We start from the raw sequence: 19,138 nt of genomic DNA, 5'->3' as shown, positions 1-19,138 counted from the left end.
GGAGTGTGCAAATTATTTTTTTTTTGTAATCTCTACATGTTATACTGAGATTCCTGTTTTTTTTTTTTTTTTAGATCTCTATTATGACTTCGTTTAGCAAGAGATGATCCTTTGTTCAATTTCAGTCTCTTTTATTTCCCTTTAGTTATAAGGCCATGATTGACTTTTATGTAAATGACTGCATAATCAGTCTACACCAGTTCTTGTATATAGCTTGTATATGTTGGGAGACAGGTTAATGGTTGATAGTTCTTAGGGTGGTTTGCAGGTTCTCTTTTAAGAATGAGCATTGTTTTGATTGTTTTGATCAATGAGGAATATTCAGTGTTTCTTTATAGACAAAACAACTCCCAGAGCGATTGCAAGTCTCTTTAATGATAGTAACTGTTAGTTATAACATCTGTTAGTAGGAACATCCCAACCCTGAATTAAGGCTGACATATGACTTTCCAAAGTATTTTAGAAACATTTAACAATGTGTTCATAGGTACTTACTAATCTATTGATCCATAAGCATCTTTAGAAGCCTAGCTATATATCCCCATTAAGTTTTTAGCCCTTGCATTTAAGTATGAATAACCCAAAGATTATAGGTATGAATAACCCAAAAAAGTTTGATGAGGAATAACAAGAATGTCATATCTTTTAAGAGAAGTATGAGGCATGTGGGACAGTATTTTGTAATACTACAGCAGATATCCACAAAATCAACTTTTTTCCTTAACAGAATATTGTCAAAGTGTTGTTATGAGTTGCTTATCTGCTGCTTGCTTATGTTTTTTTTTTTTGGCTTGGTAAAACTAATTTGGCAAATTCTTGGTATATTAGTTCATAAATGCATGAAGCTGAAGAAATTTTTGTCACTATTTCTTTTGATATGTGACCTATACGATATGTATACAGTACACTAGTTAAGATTCTTTCAAATAAGTCTCATAACATCAATGCCACAGGAACCTTACCAGACAGTATTAGTAACCATCTACTTACCTATGCTATCAGACAGCGGTTAAACATTTAGGAGCACGTAACATACCAGCAAGTCCATAATCTGCAGAATTTCAACCCTGAACACTTTATAACAACTCTAAAGCAATATAACTAGAACTGCCTGAAAACATTACCGCAAGATGAAGCAGTTTCTCATTTTAATCATATCTTCCTAACCATCCTAAACAAGCAGGCCACACTCAGAAACAAGAGTCAAATCCATTCCAACACCCTGGCTAACAAAGACTACTAAACAACTACTATTAAATAGAGACTGGACCTGGAAAACATATACAAAAAGTAAAATTCAATCAACCCTACAGGATTATAGATATCTCAAAAATCTTACCAAAAAACAAATACTTAATCACAAGAAAGAATATTTTACAAACCTACAATATACCCACCAAAATAACGCCAAAATATTCTGGCAGTCCTTAAAGTCACTGCTCACCCCAGGTGACCATCTACCTCCACAACCCACCACATCCTCTAAATGCCCAGATAATACGGCAACTCAGTTCAACACCCATTTTGTAAATTCTATCTTATCGCGACCCAAAAAAACTCCACCTCATCCCTCACTATTCCACAATCCCCCAACCAACAACAGATTCCTCAAACTTGATAATGTAACCACCTCAACGATAAAAAATACCTGCTAAAAATGAAATTGACTACCTTGGCAGCTGACAAATTACCAGCAGAATACCTTGGAACTGCAGCAGAAGCTATAGCATTCACAGTCTCCATACTTATCAACAGATCCATAAAAGAAAATCACATCCCCGACATCTGGAAAATATGCATCATACCCCATCATAAAGGCGGAAATTCTACTGACCTAACCAACTATCATCCAGTAGCCATCCTCCCACCCCTATCCTAGATATTAGAAAAATGTATCCACACCCAAGTGATCAAATACCTCACCAACCATAACCTACTCTCCTTGACTCAACATGGTATTTTTCCTAATCATAGCACCGGTACTGTCCTCTTAAACTTTACAAATACAGTTAATCAACTCTGAAACAATTGTAACTGAGTCTCAACAGCCTTTCTAGACCTATCCAAAGTTCAATACTGTCTTACACCAGAACCTCCTTGAGGAACTAGCCTCTCTAGGCCTCAATATCATCATCACTAACATGGTTCCACAGCTACTTATCCAATAGGAAACAAGATGTGAAATGGCAACAAGACTATTGTGATTTCCTCACAGTCACAGTTAGTATCCCTCATGGATCAATTCTAGGACTCCTACTTTTCAATATCTTTATCAATAATCTACATTCTTCCACTAAACACGCTACCATGGTACAATATGCACATGGTGCCACTCTCATCTGCTCAGCCCAAACACTATTCTCCCCTACAAGTAAACACCCAAAAGGCCTTTCTAGCCATAGAACCCTGGCTAGCTCTCTTAAATGCAAAAAAACACAGCTGATGCTTTTCACCACTAAAACTACTCAAACCAAAAACAATCTTTCCATATCCTTTCAGCCAACAAAACAAAGACAGAATATGTCATATAGGTAGAAATCCTAGGAGTAATGCTTAATGATAATGTCAGATACGACCTACAAAATAAACTTCCCAGAAAAATGCCCAGCTCTAAAAGGAATATTACAACCCTATACCTCTAATCGAGCCAAGCATTCCATCAACAAAGCTTTTCTATCCATCAGAAAATCAAATAAATGGAGGAGAGGGTGTAAGTCTCGTGCTGGGCTGTACCCATATCTGCAGTAGGCCTCCAAGCTGAACAGCCTCTGGCATGTTAGAATAATGTAGGTAAGGGAAGTTGACAAGCCAGATCTGTAACTTCGGCATAAGGATTGGTTCTAAGGGCTGGGTTGCTTGGGTTCGGGTGCAAAGTGGGGCTGGGCATGTGCCGTGGCTGAATGAGATGTCACACCCTTGCCACACTCCCCCTCCCAGGGGGGCTGGCAGCAGTGACTCTGGAAGTGTGTCGGGTTACTCCTCTGGATCTCTCCGGTTGTGGCAGCCACCGATCCCGACAGGCATCCTGCGTCATCTGGCAGCTAGCAGCTGACTTAGAACTAGTGCTGACTGGGGGAATTTGACTTTAATTAAAACAGTGCACAGGAGACTCACTATACTCTAACCAGGTAGTAAGAATTTGGAACCAAATCTCCCTTGAAATAAGGCAGGTAGGCACACTGCATGGCTCCAAAACATCAAGAAAGAAACACCTGCTAAATAACTGGTTGCGCTCATGCACTACCCTGGGCAAACTCAACCTAAACTCCACCATCAAAGTTACACTTCCTTTATTTAACATTTCTGTACCCTAATCTTATTCATGTAACTTTATATCTCTGTCACTAAGAAATCTCACTGTATATTCTTCCACAACTGTCATTTACATTATTCTTTTACAGACTGCCACTCCACCCACTACCTACTTTCTCTTCTACAAAAACTTCAATTTCCCAGGAAACTACCGCTATCTCTATTTTCTTTAATACATGTCTATGCAAAATGTCTGCCTCAATCTACCTAATGTTTCATATAACTACTTTTCCTCTTAAGCACTACCTACTGCTAAATCCCCTGCTGCCTTTGCTACCCTCCTGTGTACTTCCAACTGATATGCACATTACATAACACATTCACTGTCTAATTGTGTAATTTCTCTATAACCAACTACTTTGTGTAAGAAAAAAAACGTATTTCCTTACATTCATAGTCGTCTTCTTCTTCCGGCTTTTCTCGGTTAGGGGTTGCCACAGTGGCACTCCAGTCCGCTAATGATTGGCAGTAGATTTTTACAGTGCCGAGGTGCCAGTCCAATGCCCAACCTTCAACAAAGGCATGCCCATTCACGCATGTCTTTCAAACGCCACTCGACCACGGGGAGGACGTGCAGACTCCACACAGAAGGAGCTCCAGCCGAGAATCGAATGGGATAGTCTACTGTATGTTATATAATGTATCCATATAATTGTTTTTTTTTATGTAAACTCAGTGTCTTTAAATGTACTTGTCTACTGTGTGGAGCTTTTCATCCTGGGCATCCACTGAAAATGGGATAACCCCAGTCGGAACTTCCCAGTAAACAAACATAAATGAATAAATTACATTTCAGCATGGAGTACTTAATCTAAATGGTGCAAATGGTTAAGATGAATTTCTTTAAAACAAAGTAAATGTTAGTGTTATCAGATATGTCCAATAACATTCTCATTGAAATAATGAAGGACTGCTTCTTTTGAGGTCGGCATCTTTCAATTACTTTGCGCAGTCTGGATTCTTAGTTGGTTTGATCATTTGGTACAGCTATTTGTTGGTTTATTGTCTGGCATTTTTTTTCATCATTTAGGAGTAACTTGTTGGTATATTATTTGACATTCATTTGTCATGCTGCAATACTTACTTTTTGGGGTAACTACTTTAAGCTAGAGTGCCTTATGTAACATGTGTATATCTTTAAGATACTGATACCATTAGCCCTATTCAGTCTTGGATGCATATCATGAGCTCTGGTTTACAGTCTAAAAGTAAAGCTAATGAAGCTGCTAACATGCTGTGCAATTATTCATATTTATGAACACCAACTATGGTATGGTGTCAGATATAATCACAGATAATTAATTTCATCTTTCATCTGAGAAATGGCTCAGCTAAAGCCTTCAGAAAATCTCTCTGTCTCTTTGTGATTCATATGAGAATTGTAAATTATGGATCGAGAAATTCGCTTCATTCTTGACTGCGACTGGTATATCTGACAAACCTGAAAAGGTACAGTATGCTACATTTCTCTGTCACAGGGGAAATAATCCCTGAACATTTATAATACATCTGAGTTTAGGAGTGGGCGGGGGGATGAAAATATTGCATTAATGAGACAGAAGTTTCAAAATTACTGTGAGCCGAAGAAAAAAATCATGAGCATACAAGGTCCCACAGAAGATTAAAACAATCATGTTTCTGAATTAAAGAATCAAACCAAGGGCTATCCATTTGGTGAGTTACATAATTCATTATTTTATTAAGAATGAATCATGTGGTGTCAAATATTTTCAGACAAATGGCAGACTGTTAGAAAAAGAGACTGGTGAGTGCAGAATGAGTGAAACTACCTTGTCAAAATTGTAAGAGCTCATGGCAACATTAGAATTGTGTACGGCTGCATACAAGATGAAGAGTTAGAAATTAGAAAGAGCAAATAGTAAATATATTTGTCACAGAAAGCAAGAAATGCATGGGAAATGTGTGTTTCTGATAAGTTCTGCATGAACTGCAACTATAAACATGATAAAATAAATGTTTGCTTATTAAACTATGGGAGGATTCATAAAAGTTAACATGAGGTATACACTTTGTGTACATCCGAAGTAACCTTTCTGAATGGACAGCAAATTCACTGTGGCCACCTTGTGCTAACTTATATGAATCTTCCTAATGTGATGAAGCTGTAGTAAGAAAAAAAGCATTAATAAATTGTGTAAATAGGGAAAAAACAAATGTTTAGTCAAAAAAATGATGCACAGTGTGGAACAAAATAATGAAAGTGAGTTTTTTCCTGGTATATTAAGTGTTGAGAATATACACAAAGTTAACAATGAGCAAGAAAGAAACACATAGAGGATCAGTTGGACGTCTAGGCCAGGAAGATAAAATTAAAATTAATGTTGTGTTTAGATGATGCAGATTATAATTTCTGCACTAACATCTGAAGCCCTTAGTCTGAATAAGAATATAAGTATAATAGATATAAGATTCAGTTTGGGATAGTGGGAATAGAAATGCCGGATATACTGGATTGTTTGACTTGCCAGTTGCACAGCGTGGTGAAAAGAATTCCTAATGTAAATGTGCAGCATGCTGGTTTCATACCTCTCAACTGTTCAGATTTTCACAGAATCTCCAGATTTTGCCTCATATTTTTGGTCTATTCCCCATAAAATCTGTGGTTTTCTAATAAATCACTGGTATGATCTGAGGATTTAAGTCACTATGTAATGACATTTGAGTGTCAGACTTCAAATCCCTCAGAAAATGCATTTTAACACAAACTCTATTATTCTAACAACTTTCTAAGTTTATAAGGGCAGTATTTAAAATCTGTCTCTATTTTTGGGCCTTTGCCCCCATTTTGTCAGACCTTGCCCAGATTTCTTGCACTAAGACGTTGAGAGGTATGGGTAGTTTGCTTTATGAATTATGAATATTTGTTTACTGGTATGGATTTGTTAGGAGTTCTTCATATCAGCAGTAATTCTACAATGCTGCCAATGTTGCATGTTCCAAGGAATGTTCCAGTAGCTCTAACGAGTACAACTGAGAAGAAGTTGAAAGGACTGGATTAAATGGACATGATAAAGAAACTGACTGAAGTTACTGAATAGGTAGACAGCATTGCTGCTGTTATGAAACCAGATAAAATCTGTTTAATATCTGTTTGTTTGAATTTAATCTGTTTTGTACAGTATTTTGGATAAACTACAGTGATAAAAAGGCCACTATACATTTCAAACAGATGAAGAAGCAGTTTGAACAATGGCAGGAACAAGTAATTTCCTATACTTTCTACTAATTTAATGCCCCTCCAAACCCCAAGAACATAGCAGCCTATGCTGAATTGCTCTCAGAAACTCTGTATAATCATGCTAATGGCTGCATATAGGCTGCTGTACCTACTAGAAGTAAGCCCAGGACTAGCCCTAGAAACAAACTCCCCTGGTGGCATCCCAAATTAAAGAGGATATACAACAAAAGGGAAAAAAATTATGGCAAAAATCAGGAAGGATAATTTCCATAAAGATAAAAGCTCTCTCATCAAACTAAATAGGCAACTAAGAGGGCTAATTAGGCCAAGCAAAGCCAACTTTGAGGTTAAGATAGCCTCCCAGGTGAAAGATAACCATAAAGCCTTCTTCAGGTATGTCAGAAACCTCAAAGGCAGCACACAGCAACGTGCTGAACTGGTAGTTATAATGGTGTCACATTCAAAGAGCTTAGCGATATAGCGAACCTATTCAGTTCCAACTTTACTCTCCTCTCACCCCAACCATTTCCCCAAAAATAACTCAAACATAACCACTCCAACTTTAACTAAGGAGCATCTACTGGCTGCACTCACTAAAGCAAAGAACATGGCCTCAGTGGGCCCGAATAACATCCCAGGATTCCTCCTGAACAGTCTAAAATATGACTTATCAGGACCCCTGAAGTCATTATTTAACTATACTCTTAAAACAGGCTTTGTGCCACATGAATGGAGGACTACGATGGTCATCTCCCTTCCTAAGGGAGGAGCTTTAATAGATCCCAGAAACTACAGAACCATTAGTCTGATTAACTTTATTTGTAAAGCCATGGAAAGAATTATCATAGAAATTATCACCAAGGACATAGGAGACCTTCAGACACTGGATCCATCTCAGTTCAGCTTTGTCAAAGGAAGGTCATACTCAGTGAATCTGGCGCACTTCTTTGAAAAGGTCACTAAGGCAACAGATGACGGGAAAACAGTGTGTACTACCTACCTAGATCTGGCATAAACATTTGATACAACATCCCTTTTGGGCATTATCAACAAACTTACAGAACTAGGTATAAACCCCTATATAACATACTGGATAGCTAGCTGGCTCACTGATAGGGGCCCAGGAGGTTAGATTTGGTGAAACCACCTTCATAAAGAGACCAGTCATTGGTAGAGTTCCCAGATCTCAGGGCTAGGTCCACTCCTCTTTGGCATCTACTTCTCAGATCAAAGCCAATGTCAAAGGCCTCTGGCTAACAGAGTTTGCAGATGATTGCAAACTGGGACTAGTCAATGAATTACCCCAAGATGAGAACACCCTTCAGGAAGGACAAACACTTGGTGCCAAAGCCATGGCTTAAAACTCAATACCAAGAAATGCATTATAGTACCTTTTGGGAATCCAGTCACCCCAGGTAACTACTTCATCAATAAAACACCCCTAAAAGTTGATTCACTAATCAGGGATCTGGAAACTTGTGTAGATAGTAGCTTAGCCTTTGACCAACATGTGTCCGAGGCAGTAAGAAAATCCTTCTATATTGCTCATCTTATAAGCAAGGGCATAGCCTCTAGGTCCAGAGAGGTCATCACAGTGCTGTACTTGGCCACATTAGATCCATCATAGAGTATAATGCTCATTTCAGTATGTACTTGACTAGACACATGCAGCAACTGGAATGTACACAGATGTTCCTTATAAAAAGTATACAGGGAGTGAACACAATGCCCTATGCTGATTGCCTGATAGCCCTGTCTCTTTACTTGGTATCATACAGACTTCTGCGAGGTGATCTTTGCCTGGCATGTCTAAGAGTAGGAAGGAACAGTCTCAAATCTGGAAATACTCCTTTCTCAACTTAAGCAAATAAGACTCTTAGTGAAGTCCTCCAAAGATAACTATGAATCCAAATTAACTTCCCTAACTATGGATAACCACAAGGTGTTCGTTATTTACATCTGTAACCTCAAAAGGTAAGGTCCAGATTTGCACTGAAGTCATAATTAATGGTACTGCATATACAGAACCTGTGGATATAGTAAACCTGTTGACTAACAGGTTCAGTGAAAACTTCACTCCCCTGTCCCCACAACATTTACCCCAAAACATCCCTAACACCTGTCCCCCACCTAGTGTCTCTAAGAAGCAGGTCTTAAATGTAAATGTCCTCTCCAAGGCCAAAAACACAGCTTCTTTGGGACCAGACTACATCCCGGGCTGTGTTCTACATGGTTTAAAACAGGAATTATCATCGCTATTGGGCAAGCTTTTCAATCGTAGCCTAAGCACTGGCTTTGTCCAGTGGAATGGAAAACAGCTATCATCATCCCTTTGCAGAAAGGGGGTGCATCCATGTACCCTGGGAACTATAGACCCATTAGCCTGACCAGCCTTATCTGCAAGGCCACGAAACGAATCATCATGGACCTTATAAACAAAGATATAGGAAATCTCCAAATGCTTGACCCCACCCAGTTTGGTTTTGTCAAGGGGAGATCATGGCTGTTAAACTTGATGGACTTTTTTGAGACAGTCATCAAACCCTAGACGAGAGCAAGTCTGTGTATAATGCCTACCTAAACTTAGCCAAGGCCTTTCACACAATCTCCCACTCAGGGATCATTGATAAACTCACCCAGTGAGGTATTAACCCATATATTGTCAGGTGGGTTGCAAACTGGCTCACTGATAGAACTCATACTGTCAAAATATGAGATTTCACCACTTCCAGCAGACCCGTAATAACCAATGGTGTTCCACAGGGATTGTTTCTGGGACCCCTACTGTTCAGAATCTAGTTGTCTGAAGGACAGGCTAAAACTAAAGGGCTGTGGCTGACAAAGTTTGCTGATGACTGCAAACTGAGAGCAATCTTTGAAACCCTTAGCGATGTCAACATCCCGCAAGAAGGTCTTACACAGACTAATGACTGCTGCCAAAGTCATGGTCTTAAACTTAATAAAAAAAAATGCATTATCATCCCCTTTGGCAAGGGTGACACTCCTGCAAACTACCACATCAATAGCAATTCCCTAAGCACACAGTCAGTGGTGAAAGATCGGGTCACACATGTCAATAGCAACCTTAACTTTGATCACCATGTCTCCACAGTGGTAAGAAGGGCATTTTATAGTGCTCATCTCATAAGTAAGAGCATTGCTTCCAAAAAAAAAAAAAAGGGTTATAACCCCAATACTCTTCCCTCATCAGGCCAATAATAGAGTACAATGTTCCCTTTGGTATGTTCCTTTCCAAACACCTGCAGCAATTGGAGAGACCACAGAGGTTCCTTACAAAGAAAATACAGGGTCTTCAAGATTTGTCTTATGTGGACAGACTGAAATCATTGTCACTTTACTTTGCATTGTGCAGACTACTCAGATGTGACCTGTGCCTTGTATATAGAGTAATCTCTGAACCACCTTTAATGGAAATGCTGCACTTTTACAAGTCAAATGGCACATAGGTCACTCGCTCAGAGGACCTTAACCTGGTATGTGGCATCAACAGAAGTTGCTGGAGAGACAGATTTGTCTCAGAGAGGTTGCCCCACCTTTGGAACAAGTTTCTTATTCATGTTAAACAACGCCCCTCATTGGCCCTATTTAAGCATAATTTGGACAATTAGATGGGTAACTGGAAAGTCACCCAGGGGGTTTCACCTGTGTTCCTCTTGGACAGGGGCAATAGGTATGGATTTTAGTGTCTGCTTGAACCAAACACTCTTGGGAACATGGGTTAAACTTGACTAAGCTTGGAAGGGCCCTGAGACCATTAGCCTAGTAACCTCCTATGATCCTATAATCCATACAAGGCATCTCTGGACCCTGTTTTGATTAACTTTTTGCATATCTGCAAAACAAACAACATCAGAGCTACTAGATTAAAAAACTAAATAAATTTTGCTTATGACATAACTAGGACATGTTGGAAAGAAAAATATGTTTCTCAGAGAATTCTCATTTTCTGGACTGGCTCCCCACCCATGTGAAGTAGAGTTCCTGTCTCTATTTAAGAGTAACTTGGACCAATGGAAGGGCAATCAGAAATTCATCCCTAGTTTGGCACCTATGTCTCTGATGGATAGAGGCAGTCAGTAAATCACCTCCTATATAAATCAAAGATGGAATACTAGTACAGAGTCTGGCCAAAGAAGGGCATAATAAGAAACTGAATTCTAAAAAAAGACTGAGAAGCACAACCTCAAGCTAAACAAATAGTTCAAAATCAGAATAACAGCACTCAGATACAGGGATCATTGTTTAATTTCAAAAGGCTTAAAACCAGATGATGATTATGAGAAAGTCAGAGCAGTTGTATAAATGATTTGACCAGCAGATAAATTGGTGCTTATTAGATTTCTTGGCTTCATGCTGCATCTTTTGAAATGTATTGAATATATAAAAAATGAGTCAGCCATTAAAAAAAAATTGGATCAAGATGTGGAATGGTACTGGAGTACAGCACAAAAAGTGAGCTTTGCAGTACTCAGATTAGTGACAGAACATATACACCAAAATATTTTGATGTGAATAAATTAGTCACATTACAGGTAGATATACTCCAGAGTGAAACTTTTGCAGTGATTTTGCAAGCAACAAACCATTACATATGGGCCCACAACATTTATTGATAGAAAAGATAGAAAATAGTTGCTATTCATTGTATACGGTTGTGAAAAGCAACATGGGTATATAAAGTGACAGTAAAGTATGACAATATATCTAAATAAAGTCAATATATAAGGTACTACTACTAAGACTGTATAGAATATTGTTACAACAAAATTATGACTTGGTTGTGAATCATACACAAGGAAAAAAGGTATATATAGCAAATATACTAAGTCATTTTGTATTTGTCAGTGCAGCAAGATATGCTTAGTGAAAGATTGGAAGTTAACCGGATAACTCCACAACTGCTTTGCAAGTTAACTATATAATGCTACAATTGTTTAAAAATGAGAAAAAACTATGAGTTTTAGTAACATACAGGTAGTGACCCACAGATGCTTTGAGAAGTGGCTGTGACTGGCTCATCAAACAGAAAAGTGTTGTGGGGAAAGAAATAAAGTCAATGAATTAGTTGCATACAGGGTTTGATGTTCAAGAACGATAAACTAATTGTTCCTAATTAATACTGAAAAGGAATGCTGGCAAGAATACACGAGTCTCATTTAAGAATTAAGAAGTGTAAAGAAAAGCTCATAGTGTATTATTCTAGCTGAGAATGGTTGCATCAACAGAATAAGTTCAGAAATGTGCTGTATATAATGCTTGACATAATAATCCAAGGGAAGAGATGACTCCTTATTCACTTCCAGAAAGATTATTCACTAAAGACTTGTTTCAGTATTAAGACTGTGTTCATCTGAGCAGTACTATTATATAAAGTTCCCTGAGGACGCTAACAGATGCTGTATGCAGAAACATCCTCACTGCAAAGAAAGCTGTATTCTCTGGACACATAATTCCAGGTGTAGTAACACTAGACAGTGGTCTCCAGTACATAGGTATGCAACTCAAAAGACTTCTAGAACAATGGAGTTTCAATATGGCAAGTCTGGTCTTAAGTATGCAAATGTAATGGTCAAGCTGAAAGAGCAGTTCTGACTGTTAAAAACACATGAAGAGTAGAGCTATACTGGAAAGAAAACTATACCATTACAAGGAGATAGTCAATCGCCTGATCAGATGCCGATACATTTTAGATAAGAAGTTGAATTACTATATATTTTACTGACACCTTAAAATCAAATCCAGATGTGAGAGAAGAGAGAGACTGAAACAAAATCATCTGAGACTGAAATTCTATTAACGGCATTCTAGACATATCTCTTTAGTGGAAGAGATGGTGTAAGACTTTAGCAGGGTTCCACTGAAAAACAAATTGAAAATGTTGTTATGATGCAGTGTCAGCACGCAAGTTTTTACTTGGGGACTATGGTGAAAAACTGCCTAGTAGAAAGAGAAGACATATGTTTGAAACAAATTTATTGTAGTAACTGTGCTGAATACAAAGATTGTATTTGTGACGCCTTCAGAGACAAGAAAGTATTTAAAGAAGTCCTCACTAAGCTAGCCAAAGAAAAAAAAACATTTCCAAAGGAAAGTGTTAAGAAAAGATAGTCCTGATAAAGTTTTTTCAGAATTTGTTACTAGCAGTTCCTATTATATCATCATCACTATTAATAAAGTTCTGTGTACATACTAATGCAAATAATTATTTGAAAGCTTAAAAGTATTTCATAGGTTGGTACTAGGCTATCGGCCCTAGGGCCTATACAAGCCTAGCCATAACAATTCCCTGGATATTTCTTCTTTGACCTTTTAAAATATATTATACATCTGCATGTGCACACAGATATCTACCTGAGCAGATGGGGAATCTTTTGCTTCTGAAAAGGGGGACACTGGTACCTTTGTATTCAGATTCCTCCCGTTACAGTGTTATACAGTCTAAGTGCAAAGCCAATGGCATTAAGTAGTCTCCTATCTCATCTTGTTATTCATATTTTGTTAATAACAAACATAGCTCTCAACTAAATAGGGACAAATCTGAACATAATCAGGTAAGGCCAGGGATACTTTTTCTGGGGACACAGGTTGACAGCAACCTCTCCTTCGACCACCACATTGCCACTGTGGTCAGAAAGCCCTTCTATGTGGCACATCTCATTGCCAAGGGTTTTGCATCCTGGAAAAAGAGGTCATAATTTCTCTCTAATCTTCCCTCATTAGACCAGTCATAGAGTATAATGCCCCATTTGGCATGTACCTCACTAGACACCTGCAACAGCTGGAGAGTTCACAAAAGTACCTCATGAAGAGGATCCTAAGCCTTAAACACATGTCCTACACAGACAGAGTCAAAAAACTCCAGCTATTCTTTATCTCATATCGTCTACTAAGAGACGATCTCTGCTTGACTTACAAAGCCATGTCTGACCCAGCTCTGTTAGAAATTCTACATCTAAAGAAATCCCAATCCTTCGGCACCACATGCTCCAGAGACCTCAACCTCATTACCATAATCAACAGAACATGCTGGAGGGACAGGTTCATAACCCAGAGGCTACCCATGCTCTGGAACAGACTTCCCATACATGTCAAGCAGAGCACTCCACTGGCCCTCTTCAAGGGGAATCTTGATGAGTGGCTGGGAAATAGAAAGTTCACCCCAGGGATCACTCCAGTGGCTCTACTTGATAGAGGCACTGGGAACTAACATCGGGCGGCTCAGTGCCAGGGCACTTCTATGGGCTAGGCTTGGAAAGGCTCCAGGGCCATTAGCCTAGTACACACCTATGAACCTAAATATCAGTACTGTTAACTTGAGATGTTAACAGAAAAAGATAACGTGAATTAATATACATTATCTGAAGTAAAAAAGTCTGTAACTCTAATTATTGTCATTATTAAGTGTAACTCACCACCACGTCTCCAAATGTCACCATTTTTAGGAGGGATAAAGAGGGACACAGCTAAAATCTGCGTCAAAATCAGGGACATTTGAGAGGTATAATAAATGTTACACCATGTAGCTAGTCTAACCCACCTCTCAAATGTCCAGATTTTCCCTCATATTTTTGATCCGTTTCTTATAAAATGTGTGATTTTTTGGCAAATCACGGAGGACTTAATTTACTAAATAATGACACACATTTGAGTTTTAGACTTCACATCCTTCAGAAAAATGCACGCTAACAGTAATAAAATTGTTCCTATTTTGAGGCTTTTGTATCCATATTATTTTAGGCTTTATCCAGATTTATTGCGATAAGTCATTGAGAGGTATATCCAAACCTCTCCATTAAATTCTTAACTCAAAATGCTGCTATATAGCTATAGTTTTGAATGGGTAGCTGCTTAGTTTACTAGTGGTGTGGCTCATTGTGTAATCATTGGATAGATTGTGGCACTTCATCTCAGCTAAAAAATGGAGATGGTTGCCACTGGATTAAGTGGTGATGTGATCAGTAGTTTAACTGTAGGAATTGAGGGGAATGTGATTATTTATGGTTAACTTGAGAAGACTGAACTAATTAATCAGTACAAAGCACCACTGTAGGTGTGTGGTGCTGAATGCATACGGATCAGATAATAATTATCTGATGTTATGAATGTACTTCCTGCACTGTGATGTAACAGAAGTCTGTTTCGATGGTGTATACTGGTACCAGTATAAAAATCTCTGAGACTAGCTGCACCACAAGGTGGTAGAGAGCTACGTCATTAGAAAAAATAAAATTCGTACTGTTTGTTGTAATAGCCAGACGGAATTTTATTGGATTATCATTTATTGAAATACTTCTGTATTTGTGTTAGTGTTGTTTTCATTGGAGGACAGCTGCACTCCAGTGAATACAAATTTCAGATTCTTGAAATAGGTACTAACCTAAGGGCAGATTCAAACACCATGAGGTGTAAATCTGGACGCTCTTAAACGTTCTCTGTTGGATCCTGTCAATTTGATAGACCTTTACTGCAATCAAGACAACACAGTGCAGATCCACTGTCTTTTTTTTTTTTTCTTTTGGACAAGGGGTCGGGATGTCACATGAAATTTGACTGTATCTCCTAGAGCCAACGTTCGTAATGTGCAGGCATTTCCACTGTACCAATCTGAAAACACGTACAGCAACATCCAGATATTAGTACTGCATTTGTCAGTAGATATCAGTCATTAGCTCTGTGTGTATTGCTTTAACTTCTGAACCAGAAAATTGGATTCAATTATTACAAGGTAAATGAAACCTACCCGACTGCAACCTTACATCTCAACCTCATAGCGCAAGATATCTGGATAAAGCGGGCAAAGGCCCAAAAATAGGAACTGATTTTGTATACTGTTCTTACAAATTTTGAAAGTCGCTAAAGCAATGGAATTTGTAGTAGCATGTATTTTCTGAAGGATATGACGTCTGAAACTCAAAGGTATTTCATTATGTTGTGATTTCAATCCTCGGTGATTTACCACAGAAACGCAAATTTTAAGATGTACAGACCAACATTAACAGACAAACCTGCTCAGTGTAGAGGTATGATTGTAAGTACATTGCACTTTGCACTCTACTGCTAGGCTAGATGACGTTACCATAGAGCTGGTTAACCATAGAGTTGTCTCTGGATTACACTGACGACTTGGCAGTATTTCCTGCTTTCAAACACTCTTTCCTGCTCACCCTATCGAGCTCCGGGAGAGGGGGAACTCTGCTGGTGAGTGGAGAGAGTAGCACTGAACGAAAGGGAGACAGAGGCACTAAGATACAGCAGCGGCGGCGGCAGTAGTGTTAGTGGCGGCAGTAGTAGCACTTTCAGTCCCTTGATTTTTGAGGTGGAACAAGCCCATCTTCATGAGAAGAGCCAAGAAACGGAGTGGGGCATTTCCTTTTTTTTGCGGGTTGCTGCGAGTGCTGTACTACGGAGCCCAGGGAAGGGCTGTCTTTGCGTCTGTAGGATGTCCCGACATGAAGGTGAGAAGATTTTACAGAATTCAGAGAGGGGCCGCGGCTGGACGTGGGCTGGGAATCGGACGGTAGTTGCGGACTGCAGGAGGCGGATGATGGCGGCCGCCATGAAATTAAACTCTCTGGAAAAGTGAGGCGCTGCCAACGGCAAGGGCGAGCCGTATAGCCCAACCCCGCACCGGCCCATTGCTTCCCAGTTGCTACTTCCGAGTCTTTGGGGGGTCTTGAATGTTGACCGGTTTACGGTTTGGGAGATCCGGCCCTTGGTATACGCTAAATAGGGTGTCTATAGGTCGCAACCCTTGCTTTCTGTGAATTTTGCTGTGATTGCACTGTCATCAAGGTGGCCGTTGGAAAAAACAGGCTTAAACCGGGCCTAGTCTTGAAATTACAATGTGTTAACTGTTTAAGCAAAGTTTGTGTTTTTCTGTTTGAAAGCTTCGTAAGTTGATGCTTACCAGTTGTCATCCCAGTGGTTCAACAAAAAGTAAATGAATAGTACTGCTGTGGTGAAAGAGTGTCTGTAGCTGTCAGATTGTGATTGGCTTGTCAGCGTTTTAAGTTTTTTTCTAGGCAGTCGTAACTGTAGCAGGTTGCATTTTAGCTACCGTTGTGGTACTAACACTGGGACTAGTCAGCTGTCTTGTATTTTGTCAAGTGTCATGTGTAAATTATGTAGCCGTAGGTATATTATGAGGCCTAGCCTTTTTGGTGAACTCTGCAATGTTTAATGTTAGAAAAATAGTTAGTGACTGCAGTTGCTGTGTACTTCATATCAGTGGCTGGATAAGAAGCAAGTAGGAAAGGATGAGGGTAGGCCTTAGCAGGAGGTTGTTGTTTTGGGTCCTCACGTCATTTGTGGGACTCTTGGGAAATCCACAACTGTGACTTGTCAGACAGACGACTGCCTTTTTTTTTTATTGAAATTCTCTTCGGGTTTATTTTAGTTGTGCAGCTACAACTGAACGGTCTAAATGAACTTCAACCAGGAAGCTTACCGTTTGAATTAACTTAGTATAGTTTCTGTTGTTGCTTAAGCATTAACTTAATGGTTACATTAAGTAAACCGAGCTTTGGAAGTCAAACGTTGTTTTTGATTAGTTCATGGTAACAAACTTTTTTTTTCCTTCTCAAAAGTTTTTTCTTTCTTAGTTTATTTTGAAAGTCTTGAAAGTCTTTATTAAACAGAGTTATCTTCTTGCTGCGATATTTTTTGAATTGACCACATCATTTTATTTAGTTAGTGTAACTGACGATCACTTCAGAAAAGTTCTGTCTTGAAGTCCGGTACTTTTGGTTTGTTTTGGCATTCTGTGGCAGTCTCTGCGTATGCTTTCCTTTCAATCGAATGCTTTTTGGTTTCATTGGGAATAATGCAGAATTTGTTTATTCGTTTGTTTACAAAGCAAAAGTACTGCTGAAGTCTGATTCTAATGTGCACAAAATTGTTTTGAAGTATAATTGTTGAGGTAACGCTGATGAAGATTTAAAATGTAAAGGACCTAAGGAGGCATATTGCATGTCAGAATGTGATAGACTTCAACTGAGAGAGGTATTTCGGTTTGCTAGAATGTAAGGGTAATTTGTTTTGTTTTAATAGTTGTTTCATTTTTGATATTACAGAATATGCAGTAGATAAGGTCTGGCGAACATTGTGTTTGTTTCCTTTGCATAAACATCAGGTGGGCTGTCGTCATTGTTTAATTTTGTTGGTTCTCTGAATACGAATGTTGAAGTCCAATATGTGGAATTTAACTATGTCAAGTAAGTAATGGTGAAGGACTCTTTTTTTTGTGTGTGTGTTTTGAATTTACATATTGCTAACTTTAACGTAAATGCATAATTACTTATAGTTATAAATTGAGGTTTCATTATAACTACTTTATCTTTTATTGCCACAGTAGAATTACAAACTTTTTTTTTTCTAAAAACAAACTTGATTGGCAGTAAATGTTTTTGTACAAACTGGTATATCGGTTAACATTTCGACTTTTTTTTTTTTTTTTTTTTTTTTTTTTACATTGATACAGTTCTGCGTGGTCAAATTAAAGTGCTTTGTTAGTAACTTTGACTTTGGTTGTTCTACAGTATGAAGTGTTATTGAAAAAAGCTGTTCAGTTACCCAGTATATTGTTTGGTATAACAAGCTATGTAGATGTAATGCAGTTGTCTTGTGTAGTGTTTTATTCTGAAGATCAACTGTTTGATTTGTGCACATGTTGCATTAATTGCAGATGCAGTGATGTCTTTTTTTAATTTATTTTTGTGTATACATCAGTTTTTCAAAACTTAGTGGTAATTGCATTAAAACATTATCTAGAATGTTTAATCTTTTTAATTAAATGAGTATTTTTTGTGTAATGTTTAATGTTTTAATAAAATTCAAGTTTTTAATCAGCAAGACTGAATATTTTTAGGATACATGCCTATGTGGAGCATTGCTGCTGAAGGAGGTAGTATTGATGCACAAGTGGCTAGATAACTGAGAAAAAAACGTTCAGGTGTAGCAAATGGGTGTCAGTAGGTTTTGGGTGTAAAGCCTGCTAAAGTTTCTGTGCATATTCTTTTTTTAACATGTGTGTCATTTTCTGTAAACTAATTGTGAACAATGTCTGCATTCACAGGTCACCAAGCTGAATTTTATGGTTTCTGAAGTATGCTGTATGCAGCCATGATTAGTCCTGTCGGTCACAGTAATTTAAGGTTGAGACCCTGTTTTGATAACTGTCCGTATGGACTGGGAAAGAGTGTAGACATGACTTGCTTAAGTGTGTGTGTTTATGTTGTGTACATAAGAAGTGAGGGAGCTTGGATTCATGGATTGTTATTAGGCTAATGACCCATGGGGGCTTTTTAAGCCTCGGCAAGTTTTCCCTAAAGAATAATGGTGCCCTGTTTCTGAATAGGACATTGAGAGTCTGGCATTTAAGCTGTCTCTGTCCATAAGGGATGTGAGTGCTATGCCCAGTATACATTTCCTATTCCCCCTTCTGGTGTAGGTTGTGCTTAAACTGGGTAATAGAGTAACTCTGCTTCACACGAATGGGAAGCATGTTCTTTTGGAGAGGCAGTCTCTGGGACATGCATCAGTCTCTTCAGCATGTTCTGTTTAAGTCGCAAACAAAAGTCTGTAGGTATAGGTTCATAGGTAGGTTTA

At 38.5% G+C, this 19,138-nt stretch overlaps 1 protein-coding gene and 1 long non-coding RNA gene across 5 annotated transcripts in view; one reads left to right on the top strand and one right to left on the bottom strand.

Moving 5' to 3' along the window:
• The window catches only part of LOC122791770, a 109,663-nt gene extending 94,039 nt beyond the window's left edge, over positions 1-15,624 (bottom strand). The window contains exon 1 of the long non-coding RNA XR_006363196.1: positions 15,538-15,624. This is a non-coding gene — a long non-coding RNA (uncharacterized LOC122791770). The remainder of the gene's footprint in view (positions 1-15,537) is intronic.
• The window catches only part of KCMF1 (potassium channel modulatory factor 1), a 1,043,135-nt gene continuing 1,039,491 nt past the window's right edge, over positions 15,495-19,138 (top strand). Inside the window, exons 1-2 of one of the 4 annotated variants that reach the window (XM_044059693.1) lie at positions 16,236-16,423; positions 17,605-17,745. In XM_044059693.1, coding sequence (XP_043915628.1) covers positions 17,709-17,745 — 37 coding nt within the window. In that variant the 5' untranslated portion in view covers positions 16,236-16,423; positions 17,605-17,708. Of the gene's footprint in view, positions 15,553-15,767; positions 15,988-16,235; positions 16,424-16,628; positions 16,648-17,604; positions 17,746-19,138 lie in introns of those variants that run through there. The other 3 variants (XM_044059692.1, XM_044059694.1, XM_044059695.1) reach the window with 3 other exon arrangements.

This window comes from Protopterus annectens, chromosome 17.part0 (genome assembly GCF_019279795.1).
Source record: "Protopterus annectens isolate FY-2018-M chromosome 17.part0, PAN1.0, whole genome shotgun sequence".
Classification (NCBI taxonomy): Eukaryota; Metazoa; Chordata; order Ceratodontiformes; family Protopteridae; genus Protopterus; species Protopterus annectens.
The sequence above is the reverse complement of the archived record's forward strand: the minus strand, read 5'-3'. Positions and strand labels throughout refer to the sequence as shown.